We start from the raw sequence: 14,004 nt of genomic DNA on the forward strand, positions 1-14,004 counted from the left end.
TTGCAAGAAAGAACAAATGAAATCAAAATGACATGCTAAAAATCGATTAAATATGAGAAATAAAACGTGAAATGAAAATACAATAAAACGAATAAAATAATCGAGATCTGTTTAAAAAATCTATTTTAAAATCTGTTTTTCCGTTAACCAGCTGTCGCACACCTACGAACGACAACTCTCAGAAGTCCGAAACTTGTGCGAGCTAAGGATTAACGAGGTCTTACCTTTTTAAGGTGTGATTCCTAACACGTCCTAACACAGATGAAAGATGAAAATGGCCACAGAATGAAAAAAATAAGAATACAAATAAAAATGAGCAAATTATATGAAAAAAAATAGAAAAATCAAACCAATTTTATGCTTATTTTTATTTTTCTTTTTTAGTTTTTTTTACTCCATTGTCATTTTTATGTTTCATCTCAATTATTTTATTCGTTTTGTTGTATTTTCATTTCACGTTTTATTTCTTAATATAATTCATATTTCATCCATTCGATCTAATTTTATTTGTTCTTTTATATATTTCTAATCATATTAGACAATGAAAGTCCGAACTTCTACCATGAAAATCCTAACATTTGAATTTTGAAGTTCAATTTTTTCAGTTCATATTATCCATTTTTCTATGGAAATAATCTCAACATAGTCCTGCAATCCCATAATTTTAAAAATTTTTCTTTCAGGCAAATGCTTTCAGGTATGATAATTCAAGATGAAATCCTTCGATCTATGGTCTCAAATAATATGAACTTATTAATCAATCGCTTGGAAAATTTCGGAGATTAAGGTTTCGAATTTTGCACACATTTTAATTGAATAAATTTGGTGCACCGTTTGATAATCTATCGACGTTTGTTCAAATGGTTGATTGTGCTGGTAATATTCCTAAAAATACTTTAATTACCTGTCGTCTAACGTAATCAACCAACCCTTCCAAACAAGGTTCCATGCAAAAACTGTGTTGGCATGGTAGTAGTTTTGGGTTCCTGTATCGATCCAAGCAAATGGCACAAGTTAGCAGTTGTTCAAATTGTTCCATTGTTCAATCTGGAAAATAAAAAGTAACGATCTATAGTTATTTTTGCTGAAATATGAATTCAATCAAATCAACACTTTCTACTAGTTATAGTTGGGAAAATTATCACAATTTGAATTTCGAATAGAATACACATTGAGAAGTTCATTTTACATCTCATATATAAAATTCTCGTGTCACAGTTTTAATTGGCCATACTTTTTGAAAACAGATCCACAAATTTTTATGAAATTTTATATGTATACTAGATGTTTCCCGCGGCTTCGCCCGCGTAAAATTTTTTTATTTACCTAAAACTTCAGGTTTCCAAATTCAAAACTGACCAAGTTCAGTACAATCTTTAAAGCCCTATTTTTCCCCCTTGGGGGTAGAAATTCCCGATTCTCTTTCTTGGGGCTTATTTACGCCATACAAATAACCTACCTGCATATTTCAATATTCTAGGTTCAGTAGCTTCGGCTGTACGTTAAATATAAGTGTGTCAGACAATCAATAGGTAGCCACTTATACAATATTGATGAGCATCAGCAAAAAAACTGAAACGATTAGAATGAAATACATTGGTAATTCTACCAATCCTACTCCATCTAATATTACAAGACTAATGTGCTGTCGTCAGCAAAGCAATATATTGGATTCTTGGTTTTTCCAATAAGTCGTTGATACACAATAAAAAGAGGGTTGGAGACAATATGGAACATCATCAGGAACACTCCTTTCTCATAAGACAAGTTGAAAGGAGTGCAAAATACTGTAGTCTAATCAACAAGTTCAGAAACATGAAAAATAGTGATAAAGGTCCTAAAAATATGAGCGATAACTCATTCGATTCGGAATCACCTCTAGAAAATTGTTTTTGAAGGATTTTGGTGCAGGTAAAAATTGCATTTGTTATTAACAAAACAATATTAAAAGAAATGGTATTTAGTTTTTCGTTAATAACTCAAAAAATAGTAATATTCAAGCAATTTTGAAAAAAGCTCGTTAAAGAGGAGGAAATTTCCAATAAAAAAGTCCCGACTCCCGAAAGTCTATCTCCATTATTTATAATTTTAATTCGACGTTGAAAATAGGGTTTCGCGTGGCTGTTACGGCCTGCGCGCGCTGCCGCTAAAGAGAGTTTATCAAAAGAAATAATTTTTTTATAACATAAAATGTCTTTTTAAAAATTTGAAAAAAATCTAGTATCTTCTTAACACTTGAATGAATCGAGTCCCGTAGAAAAAAGAGTTTTGTCACCAGTTTTCAAAAACTTATTCAATTGTTAACTAACAAATTTTTTCCCAATTTCCATTGGCATAAATAATGGGATAAAAGATATGAATAATTGGCCTATAAATTTTGAACTTCATGGAGCCCTTTTGATATATATACTTCATACGATCCTGCGATAAAAGTTCATGAAAATTTATTAATTTGTTAATTGTGATTTTTTAATAACTATTGTGAAATGAAATATCAAAAATTGTTAATAAACTTTTTTTTAAATTGATATTTAGCAATGTATATTTTTACATTAAGCAGTTATTAACATAGGATATGAATTTTTCACGTAATTTGTTTATTGAATTGTTTTAAACAAATAGAGGAATTCGATATTTTTGAAAAATTGTTTTTGCTGTTTTGTTGTCTAGGGATGATTATGATTAAAAAAACATGGTTTTCTCAATTTTGATTTTTAATTGTTCAAAATCGATTTTTTTATATTTCGATTATTTAAATAATTAGTTAAGAAATGATTTTGCTTTTAAGAATCATAATTTATACTTCTGTTTTTCTGGAGTATAAAAAATTATAAAAACAGCTATATACAAAAAAGTGACATAAAAAAGTATTATAATAAATAAAAAAAATATGGCACTTTTTTATATATAGCTGTTTTTATAATTTTTTTCTGCTTCAAAAAAATATAACGTTGGTCAATATTTGGTTATAACAAATTGTTGAACTGATAAACAATTAAATAATAAATATTTTTTTTTTGTCAAACTATTTCAAAGTGTAAATTATGATTTTTAAAAGCAAAATTACTTCTTAACTGATTATTCAAACAATCGGAATATAAAAAAATCGATTTTAACAATTACAAATTGAAATTAGGATTTTTTTTTTTTATAAAATCATGATTATCTCTAGACAACAAAACAGCAAACAAAATGTTTTCAAAAATATTGAATTTCTCTAGCTGTTTTAAACAATTTAATAAACAAATTACGTACAAAATGCATATCCTATGTTGATAACTGCCATTGTTTAATGTAAAAACAGACATAGCTGAATATCAATTGAAAAAAAAATTATCAACAAATTTTAGATATTTTATTTTGCAATAGTTATAAAAAATAGTAATCAACAAATTAATAAATTTTTTATGAACTATTTTCGCAGGATCGTATGAAGTATTTATATCAAAAGGGCTCCACGAAGTTTAAAATTCATAGACCCATTATTTATAACTTTTATCCCATTATTTATGCCAACGAAGATTGGGAAAAATTTTGTTAGTTAACAATTGAATAACTTTTTGAAAAATAGTGATAAAACTTTTTTTCTACGGGACTCGATTCATTCAAGTGCTAGGAAGATTCTAGATTTTTTTTCAAATTTTCAAAATGACATCATGTAATAAAAAAAATTATTTTTTTTGATAAACTCTCTTTACGGCAGCGCGCGCATGCCGTAACAACCGCGTGGAACCCTATTTTCAAAATCAAATTGAAATTATAAATAATGGAGATGGAGTTTCGGGAGTCGGACTTTTTCATCGGAAATTCCCTCCTCTTTAACGAGCTTCTTCCAAAATTGCTTAAATATTGATATTTTTTGAGTTATTAACGAAAAACTAATTACCATTTTTTTCAAATCTTGTTTTGTTAATAACAATTGCAATTTTCTACCTGCACCAAAAGCCTTCAAAAACATTTTTCTAGAGGTGATTCCGAATCGAATGAGCAATCGCTCATATTTTTAGGACCTCTATCTCTATTTTTCATGTTTTTGAACTTTGATTAGTCTATATATAGGCTATATAATACAGAAACATCGAATCATACCGAACCTAAAACCCCATTTAATAAAAAAAATTCAGGTGAAATTTTCGTAATCTGCACACAAAATACTGGTAAAATCACTAGTTAAATATCCTACAATTTTTCCATCGCAGACCTTTATAATAGGCAGATGGACACGGATGAGACAGACACTTCCCAAAGGCAAAAACCCATAAAAAAAAGGTTACTGTATAGTGACCAGGGCTGGTATGATTCACTATAACTTCCTGCAACCAGGCCAAAATACCACAGAAGGGATATGTTGTGAGGGAATTGACGAAATGCACCGAGAATTGCGTCAGCAGCAGCGAGCACTCAGGCCAACAGAAGAGGTCCGATCCTGCTCCACGACAATGCCCATCCGCACGATTCACAAATAATCCTCCGAAAATTTTACGATTTGAGCGTCGAAGTTCTGCCTCAGCCACCATTCTCTCCAGACCTCTCGCCAACCGACTAACATCTTTTTCAAGCACTTCGATAACTTGCCAATGAGGACCTGGCAAAACGACATTCGTCGACTCCATCCAATACCGAGGACAGTTTTTATGCTGAGGGAACTAATCGTTGCCAAAGGTGCTCTGATTCAAATGGCGTTCATTTCGTTCAATTGAATCAGTATTCACTGAGATATTACAGTTTGGAATATACTCATAAAAACGGACAATCGAATAGTATCCAAAAATCTTGATAGGGAGTTTTGTAACATTATTCGTAATATTCGGATAAAGGAGATTTTAAAAATATCTTCACTAAGTGAAACAAACTTTTATTAACATGTATCAAGTTACGTGGTCATAGTTCCCACGACACGGCCATTCACACGGAGATTCAGCTGAGTAAGAGATATTCCAGGAATCCCTTATCTCGACATGCAGTTAGCATCCAGTTAACATTATATTAATTATCATTCTGTTTGTAGCTCTCGTAAGAGACAGTCGTCTCTAGTTTGTAAAATAAATTCTTTTTAAAAAGTTATTTTCTCGTTCCAATCATTTAATTGGCGCAGTCGGTAGGATTTGTGCAGCGTGAAAACGAACTTTTTGCGTCGTGGAGTTTCAACCCCTTCAGCACAAATTCAACAAAAATCCTTCGAGGACCACCCAGAACGAGCGGACAAGGAGACGACAGAGCCCAGGGAAGCTGCAAGGAATCAACGGAGAAGGAACTGGAACTTACAAGTAAGTGCCAAATATTTCCTTCTTGCCTTCACGAACCCTCTGTATAAGGACTTCGGCGAAGATATATAGTACCGTTCATTGCGAACAAATTGTTGTCTATTCGAGACGAGTAATTTTAAGAAACTATTTATTGAGAAAAACAATTATTTATTTATGAGTGAAATTGAAGATATTTTATCACGATTGAATAGTTTATCATTTCAAGAAAGTTCAGCAAATAATACTGAAAATTTTGATAATACTCTTCAACCTACAATGGTTCCACCAGTTCCACCCCAACCAACTCAAATAAATTGGAACCTTTTCAAATCTAGAATAAACAATTTAAAAACTTTTGATGGTGATAGCAATACATTGAACAAATTTATCAGTAGATGCGATGCTATAGTTAACGCGTACAATGTGTTTAATGATGCTTCACTTAATGAACACGTTCTTGAATGTATTCAAGAAAAATTAACAGGTAGAGCCGAGTATATGGTTGGTAACAGAACCGAACTTAATACTTGGGACGCCTTAAAATCTGCTCTAAAACAATGTTTTTCGGATAGGAGAGATTTGGACTGTTTAGTTCAGGAATTAACTAGAAGTCGACCCCATAGAGGAGAAGACTTAATGAATTTCGGTAGTAGAATTCAATTAATCAAAAGTAATGTAGTTCAACGAGTCAGTAACAACCCAGACTTAACTCCAGAAGAAAAACTTTACCAAACAACTGACTACGATAAAGTAGCCCTCAGTACTTTCATTGCTGGTTGTCCTGGTATTTTGAGAAATAATATGCATCTTAAAAAGCCAGCCTCACTGGAAGATGCCATAGCATACGTAAACGAGTTCGAAAATTTTGAAAAAATGTATGGTTCGTTAAACGATTATAAACCAAAGTTCAATACTTTCGGTAGACAATCCATCATTCCAAACGTCAACCAAAATGGCCCTAGACTCATACAACCTCAAAGACAAAATTTTCAAAACGAAAATTTCTCTAACCCAAATTATTTTTCAAAAAATGAACAACATTTTTTCAATCCACAATTCTCAAGTAGACCTAATTGGCCAAGCCAACCTATTAATATCCAACCCAGACAAATACCACCACAAAGATACCCCACAAACCGAGAAGTTTTCGGACCTCCTCAGAATGTTTTTAAACCAAAAAATATTCCACCTAATCAATTACCAAAACCGGAACCCATGTCCACTACATCAAGAAACCCAACAAAAATGTCTCAAAGACCTTTTTCTCAACAAAACAACACTTTTAGGAACCCTAATAATTACCGAAACCCTCAAAAAATGTTTACCGCAAGTCAAAAACCCAATTTTATATCTGAGGAATTATTTTCTAACGAATACGATGAATTTTCCCCATATAATGACACAGATCAACAATTTTATGATAATCCGAGCCTCAGTGAAGAAGCATACACTTCAGAAAATGCTGTTTATTTAGAAAACGAACCAAATTTTCAGAATGAATACTCAAGCGACATAGATTGTGATGAAACTGGAAATTTTCATTTAACAACCCAATTCGAAGATCATACTTAGCCGAAATCAATGCATTTTGTAACAATGCATTACCTTATGTCGAAGTTAGTCACAAAAATAAAATTATTAAACTACTAATCGATACTGGAAGTTCAAGATCCATTATTAAACCATCTATTATTGAAAAATTATTCCCAAACAAAATTTATCATTCAAATACTATTATCAAAACGGCTTTAGGAAGTCAGAAGGTAAGGTACCAAGCCTCGATACCTGCTTTTCCAGAGTTCAACACAAACTATGAAATTACTTTTATTTTATTTGATTTCCACGATTACTTTGACGGAGTTTTAGGATTATCAGACTTGATAAATATGCATCTGAATATAGACCTTGTGAATAAGAGACTGATAGGAAATCATGTTGAAATTCCTTTCAAGTTCAGACAGTCTACAGATACGAGTTTTTCTTTCTCTGTCAACCCACAAGAAAGAGTACTTAAATATCTGCCTGTCACAGTTCCTGAAGGTGAAATTCTAACCCTTGAGGGAACACTTAATGATCTTTTCATCCCGCAAATATTGACAACTTCAAAAAATGGTTACGCCCTTATGGAAGTACAAAACCCCACCGATAGAACAATATCAGTGAAATTGATACAACCACTTCCTGTAGAGAGCTTTCAATCCTCTACTTTCGAAATGTATTCTTACGAAACTTTCGAAAATACAGGGACGGACTCACCTAAATTGGCAACCGAAATTAATATCGCTGATTTGATACGTACAGACCATATGAACAAGGAAGAAACAAATGCTATACTGAAACTCTGTAAAGAATTTTCAGATATATTTTTGAAACCTGGAGATAAATTAACATTCACCTCCAAGGTCAAACACGAAATCAAGACCACAGACGAAATACCCATACATACCAGACCATACAGGTATCCATACGTTCATAAAAGCGAAGTTCAACGTCAAATAAAAGACATGCTTGAAAAAAATATAATACGACCAAGCTGTAGTCCCTGGTCTTCCCGGTCTGGATAGTTCCAAAAAAGATGGACGCTTCCGGGAAGCCAAAATGGCGAGTGGTAGTCGATTATCGAAAACTTAATGATAAAACCATTAGTGACCGTTACCCACTCCCAAACATAAACGACATTTTAGATAAACTGGGACGAGCTCAGTACTTTAGCACCCTCGATTTGGCAAGCAGTTTTCATCAAATCGAGATGGCCGAAAATTCAATCCAAAAAACGGCTTTTAATGTAGAGCACGGACACTACGAGTACTTGAGACTTCCGTATGGCCTTAAGAACGGTCCATCAAGTCTTCAACGCGTATTAGACGAGGTTCTGAAAGACCTACAGAATAAGGTATGCATGATTTACATGGACGACATAATTATTTTTAGCACTGGACTCCAAGAACACATCCAAAACTTGAAATTGGTCTTCTCTAAATTACGAGAGGCACAATTTAAGATCCAACTAGATAAATCGGAGTTTCTCAGAAAAGAGATAGAATTTTTGGGTCATGTTATTACGCCCGAAGGCATAAAACCAAACCCAAAGAAAATCAGTGCTGTTCAAAATTTTCCAATCCCAAAAACACAACGAGAAATAAAGTCATTCCTAGGACTATTGGGATACTATCGAAAATTTATAAACAACTTCGCAAAACTAACAAAACCTCTCACAAGTTGTCTTAAAAAGAACGCAAAAGTTGAACATACTAAAGAATTTATCGAATGTTTCAATACTTGTAAATCGGTATTGACTTCAGAACCGGTTCTCGCATACCCCGATTTTGAAAAACCCTTTGAAGTCACAACTGATGCTTCAAATTACGCCCTTGGCGCCATTTTGTCACAAAATGGACACCCAATTTGTTACGCTTCTCGAACACTTGACCCACCTGAAATTAATTACTCAACTATCGAAAAAGAACTTCTTTCGATTGTATGGAGCTGCAAATATTTCAGACCATACCTTTTTGGCAGAAAATTTACAATTTATTCAGACCACAAACCCCTTCAGTGGCTTTTCTCACTAAAGGAACCTAATTCAAGACTTGTGCGATGGCGTTTGAAATTAGAGGAATTCGACTATGTTGTAAAATATAAGAAAGGAAAATGCAACCAAGCAGCGGATGCTCTTTCCAGAAATCCTCATACAAATGACTTCAATGCTATCGAAACACTTTCATTTCAAAATAATCCTGGAGACATAAACGAACTTATCGACATCTATTTGAATAACGATAATATTCCAGTTTTAGACAACGACGTTCTCAATGAAGTCCTGGAACCGCAAGAACCGAAAAAACAAATTAACATATTATCTGATATTCAAATTGTTCCCCCAAAATTAAATGAAATCGAAAAAACATCGGATTCACAAACCGTTCACACTTCTCTCGAAGACCCTGTCTTTCAAATTCCCATTTCAGAAAGACCAGTTAATACATATAAAAATCAAATAATTGTAGCTATTGGTGACATAGAAAAACTTAAATGTAGAATAGAAAAGGTATTCGAGAATTTGCGATCTTATATTACCATACCCTCTAAAAATCTGAGCGAGAATATTGTTAAACTTATTAAAGAATATATCGATCCAAAACAAACATTTGCCTTCCATTTTAAAAACCCAGCAGTCTCACAAATGTTCAATACAACAATCCAAAATTTACTCAAGAATTCTTCATTCAAAATTGTTCATTGTCCAACATTCTTAGAGGATGTAGAAACATCGAAAGAACAGAAAGAGAAACTTAAATGCTATCACGTTAAGAAAACATGCCATAGAGGCATAAATGAAATGAGGACATCCCTCAGTTCACGATTTTATTGGCCAAAAATGGCAGAAGACATACAAAATTATATTAATAATTGCGAAACATGTCAGAAAAATAAATACGATCGGAATCCTCCTGTAATTAAATTCAACCTAACACCTACAACTTCTAAGCCTTTTGAACATGTTCACATAGATACATTCAAAATTTCAAACGAAACTTTTTCAACAATTATCGACACTTTTTCACGATACGGTCAGGCATATCCATTAAAATCCTTAACCGGAGTTTTAGTAGTCGAAAATCTACTCAATTTTATTACCCATCACGGTTTACCACTCAAAATAACCGCTGATTCAGGCACCGAATTCAAAAATAAAGATCTAGAAAACTTTTGTAAAATTTATAACATTGAGTTGCATTACACAACTTCAAAAAACAGTAATTCTAATTCACCAGTTGAAAGATTTCATTCAACGCTGATTGAGCATTATCGATGCTTAAAGGAAGAAGGAAAATCGTTCACACCTGAACAGCTGATGAAAAGAGCTGTCCTTGGCTATAATAATTCAATACATAGTGTTACCAAATTTACACCTTTCGAAGTAATTAAAGGTCATATTAATAACACAGACCCATTTGATTTAAATGATCGTATAATTGTTTCCGATTACGTTCAAAAACACAAAGAAAATGTCAAAAAACTGTATCAATCTATTCAAAATTCCAACCAAATTACTAAAGAAAAAGTCATTGAAAACAGAAATACCCAACGAAATGAACCCCCAGAGTTTGCAAATCAACAAGTTGCGTATATTAGAACAAAGGCGCGAAATAAAGATCGACCGAAATTTAAGAAAACTGAAATTATTGAAGAGACCGATATAAAACTCAAAACAAATAAAGGCACCTACCACAAAACAATAGCCAGAAAACCAAAAATTTCAAAAAAACTTTTGTTACAGGGAGTAAAAGAACATGAAGATACACGTGTTGATAACGCTATACCTTCTACTTCACGTGCTCCGAGTCCAAAGTGACGATATTCAAATAACCCCTATAACCAACCCCATCCTTCCCATACAGCTGGGAAATGCAAGAATTATATATAGCAAACATACATTTTTATATTACATAGAACTTAGCTCTATTATAAAACAATTAAACAAACTAGACGACTACTTCCAAATAATCAAAAATAATTTTGATAAGGGAACAATTAATAACCCAATTTCCTATCATGGATTATCATACAGCCTGCTAGTCAGAACCGAGTATCTTATTGAAATGACAAAAAAGAAATTAGAAAATCTCCAACCCCATATCCGTATTAAAAGAGGTATGATAAATGTTATTGGAAAAATCGAAAATTGGTTATTCGGTACTCTTGATGCTGATGATGGTAAACGATACGACGAAAGTATCGCTATATTAGAACGTAACCAAGAAAATATGATTAATGAGGTAAACATGCAAATCTCTCTGTCCAAAAAATTAATCAATCACTATAATAAAACTATCCAAATTTTGAATTCAAATCAAGAAAAATTAGAAAACAGTCTAAAAACATTTCAAGTTGCAGTTCAAAAAACCATTGGCGACCTGACGAATTACATTAGTTTTCAAGGAATTGTTTCACAAATAACCCTTGACTGCCAAAATATGATTACTTTTATCGATAATCTAGAAGATGCTATCACATTTGTAAAGTTAAATACCTTACACAATTCAATAATACCTAGTTCTGAACTGAAAGAAATAATAAATTATTTAAGCAACATCTACTCTGATTCAAAAATCCCGAAATTTGAAAGTATGTTGACATATTATCAATTTTTCGGTGCACAAGTAACTTTTTCAAACGACAGAATAATTTTCGCAATACACGTTCCTATTGTCGGAAACGAAGTTCTTACATTTTTCCACCTTTATCCTATCATCCAAAATCACAGTATTTTTATCCCAAAATACCCATATTTGGCACGAGCAAACCACAATATCCAGTTCGAAGACAGTCCATGCCCAGTATTAGAGAAAACGTATTATTGTCCAGAAGATTACTTTTCCGAAGACCAATGCACATCCCACCTGATCGAAGGCAAAGTCGCCGATAATTGTCAGCCTCTTCCAATCAATGTGGCAGAGTCGATTATCGAACAAATCACTCAAGAAGAAATCCTGGTAATTCCGATACAGAGCGAAAGAATATTTTCCAAGTGTAAAACCGATCAATATTTGGAAATAAAAGCGCCCACCCTAGTCAAGATCCCGAAAAATTGCCAAATTGAAGTGAGAAACAAGATTTTCACCAACAACGTGAAAATAGGAACAGGCAAGCCACTGATCTTACCTAAAATTGAAATGAAAAATATCGAGAAGTCAACAATATATGAAACACAAAATTTCTCGAGAATCAATTTTGAAGAACTCTACGAAATCAACAATATAGTGGACCGATTGAAACCAATCCACAAATTTAACAACTCCAAAAATAACACTACCATTTTTGGCGTTTTTGCAGGAGTTACTATCACAATAATTGTCCTGATATTGGCAGCTTTTAAGAAAAATTGGATTAAAACCCGTATACTGGGATGTTGTTGCTTCAAAACACCCCAAAAAGAAGAAAATTCCAATGACGAAGATATGGTTCCAAGCCGCCAAAATAATTCCATTATTTTTTCGGCCTAAGGAGGGAGGAGTTACGTGGTCATAGTTCCCACGACACGGCCATTCACACGGAGATTCAGCTGAGTAAGAGATATTCCAGGAATCCCTTATCTCGACATGCAGTTAGCATCCAGTTAACATTATATTAATTATCATTCTGTTTGTAGCTCTCGTAAGAGACAGTCGTCTCTAGTTTGTAAAATAAATTCTTTTTAAAAAGTTATTTTCTCGTTCCAATCATTTAATTATCATAACGAAAAAGTGTGTTAGAAACCGTTGAGTGAGTTTATCGTTGGAATTCAGGTGGGCGAAAACAATTCTGTTTATAGCATCTGCTATTTTCATCTTCCTCAAGCCAAAAATGTTAACACCATCAGCATTCCATTCAGTATTCTCATATTCACTCTGAAGATGTATTTCATTTTCGGATATGCCTCTTTAGGATATTAATTTGGGAAAAGTTAGGCGTCATAAATATTGAAAATGTGCATTGAAAACCTTGTGCGAAGTATTATGTCACCTAACCTAAAAGGCGATTTGTTTTTTTTTTACTTTTTGAGGTGTGCATGAACTCAAAATATTATGGTTTTATTTTCAGTCGTTCATACTCTGTCCAAAAAATTTGGCGAATTTTCGTTTTTATCAAAATATATTTATATACAGTGTGACCCATTTTTAATGGAAACACCCCCCTAAAATTTGAAGTTGTAAACCGATTTTAATAATACATTTTTTGAAATGTCAAGTACTAAAAGGTCTACCTTGGAACAAAATTTGAAATGTTTATTAAAGTTTCAGGGCATACTACGATATTTTTTCTTAGTCGAAAATCGGGATTTTTATAAGCAATTTTTTTTTGAAAAAATCACTACGCCACTGGATTCAGAGTGCCTCTAAACAGTTGTGACCAAAATTTCATGAAAAAATATTCATTATTAACAAAGTTATGACAACTCAAAAATTCGAAAACTCACACAGCTAACAGTCACAATATATAATTTTTTTTATGATTTCAAGAATAAAGTGCCGCCAGATGAAAAATAAAAGCAAATAGCGTAAATATTTTTAATGAAAATAACGGAATTACATTCTCACAATTCAACTAACAATGAAGCAAACAATTGTAATAAACGTAACTAATAACTAATTATTGAAATGTTTCGATTCAGTGCAACAACTAACTAACTCATATTCTAGTAGCCTCTACTAATCCACCACGTATTTCGAAAAATGTGTCGTAGCGCTTACGAATGTTTCTGATTAGGTTCCTTAGTTCTTGAGGGCTAATATCTGCACATACCTGTCGAATTCTTGCACAAAGTTCATTTCTATCTCTTGAGCGGTTTTTGTAAACTTTTTGTGTGAGAAGTCCCCAGAGAAAAAAGTCCAAAACTGTGAGGTCTGGAGATATGGGTGGCCACTCTATAAACGGACTATCACGGCCTATCTATCCATCGGTTTGGAAAATGTTCGTTAAGCCATTGCCTCACAACTCTGGCATAATGAACTGGACACCCATTTAACTGGACAATTAAATTTGATCGTTCATTGATTGGCAGCTCGTGAATGACATCCCAAAACTCTGTGTTTAAAAATTCTAGAAACCTCTGCGCATTAATGTTTTCTTCAAAAAAGAAAGGACTAATAATTCGTTCGTTCAATATCCCACATCAGACGTTGATTTTTTGGAATACTGGCTTTTACAGTTCATTACTCAGTTAGGATTATCCGCTGCCCAATAGCGACACTCCTGTGATGACACTACTCCATTT

General features: G+C 33.0%; 2 protein-coding genes across 3 annotated transcripts in view; one reads left to right on the top strand and one right to left on the bottom strand.

Annotated features, from left to right (window-relative positions):
• The window catches only part of LOC111512527 (uncharacterized), a 110,579-nt gene that overhangs the window by 90,466 nt on the left and 6,109 nt on the right, over positions 1 to 14,004 (top strand). The window lies entirely within an intron of this gene.
• The window catches only part of tn (tripartite motif containing protein thin), a 132,061-nt gene that overhangs the window by 25,371 nt on the left and 92,686 nt on the right, over positions 1 to 14,004 (bottom strand). For both annotated transcript variants that reach the window (XM_074170166.1, XM_074170167.1), the window contains one exon: positions 905 to 1,047. In XM_074170166.1, the coding sequence (XP_074026267.1) occupies positions 905 to 1,039 (135 nt within the window). In that variant the 5' untranslated portion in view covers positions 1,040 to 1,047. The remainder of the gene's footprint in view (positions 1 to 904; positions 1,048 to 14,004) is intronic.

This window comes from Leptinotarsa decemlineata, unplaced genomic scaffold (assembly GCF_025532065.1).
Source record: "Leptinotarsa decemlineata unplaced genomic scaffold, Ldec_3_MD MMD2_P_RNA_scaffold_7, whole genome shotgun sequence".
Classification (NCBI taxonomy): Eukaryota; Metazoa; Arthropoda; class Insecta; order Coleoptera; family Chrysomelidae; genus Leptinotarsa; species Leptinotarsa decemlineata.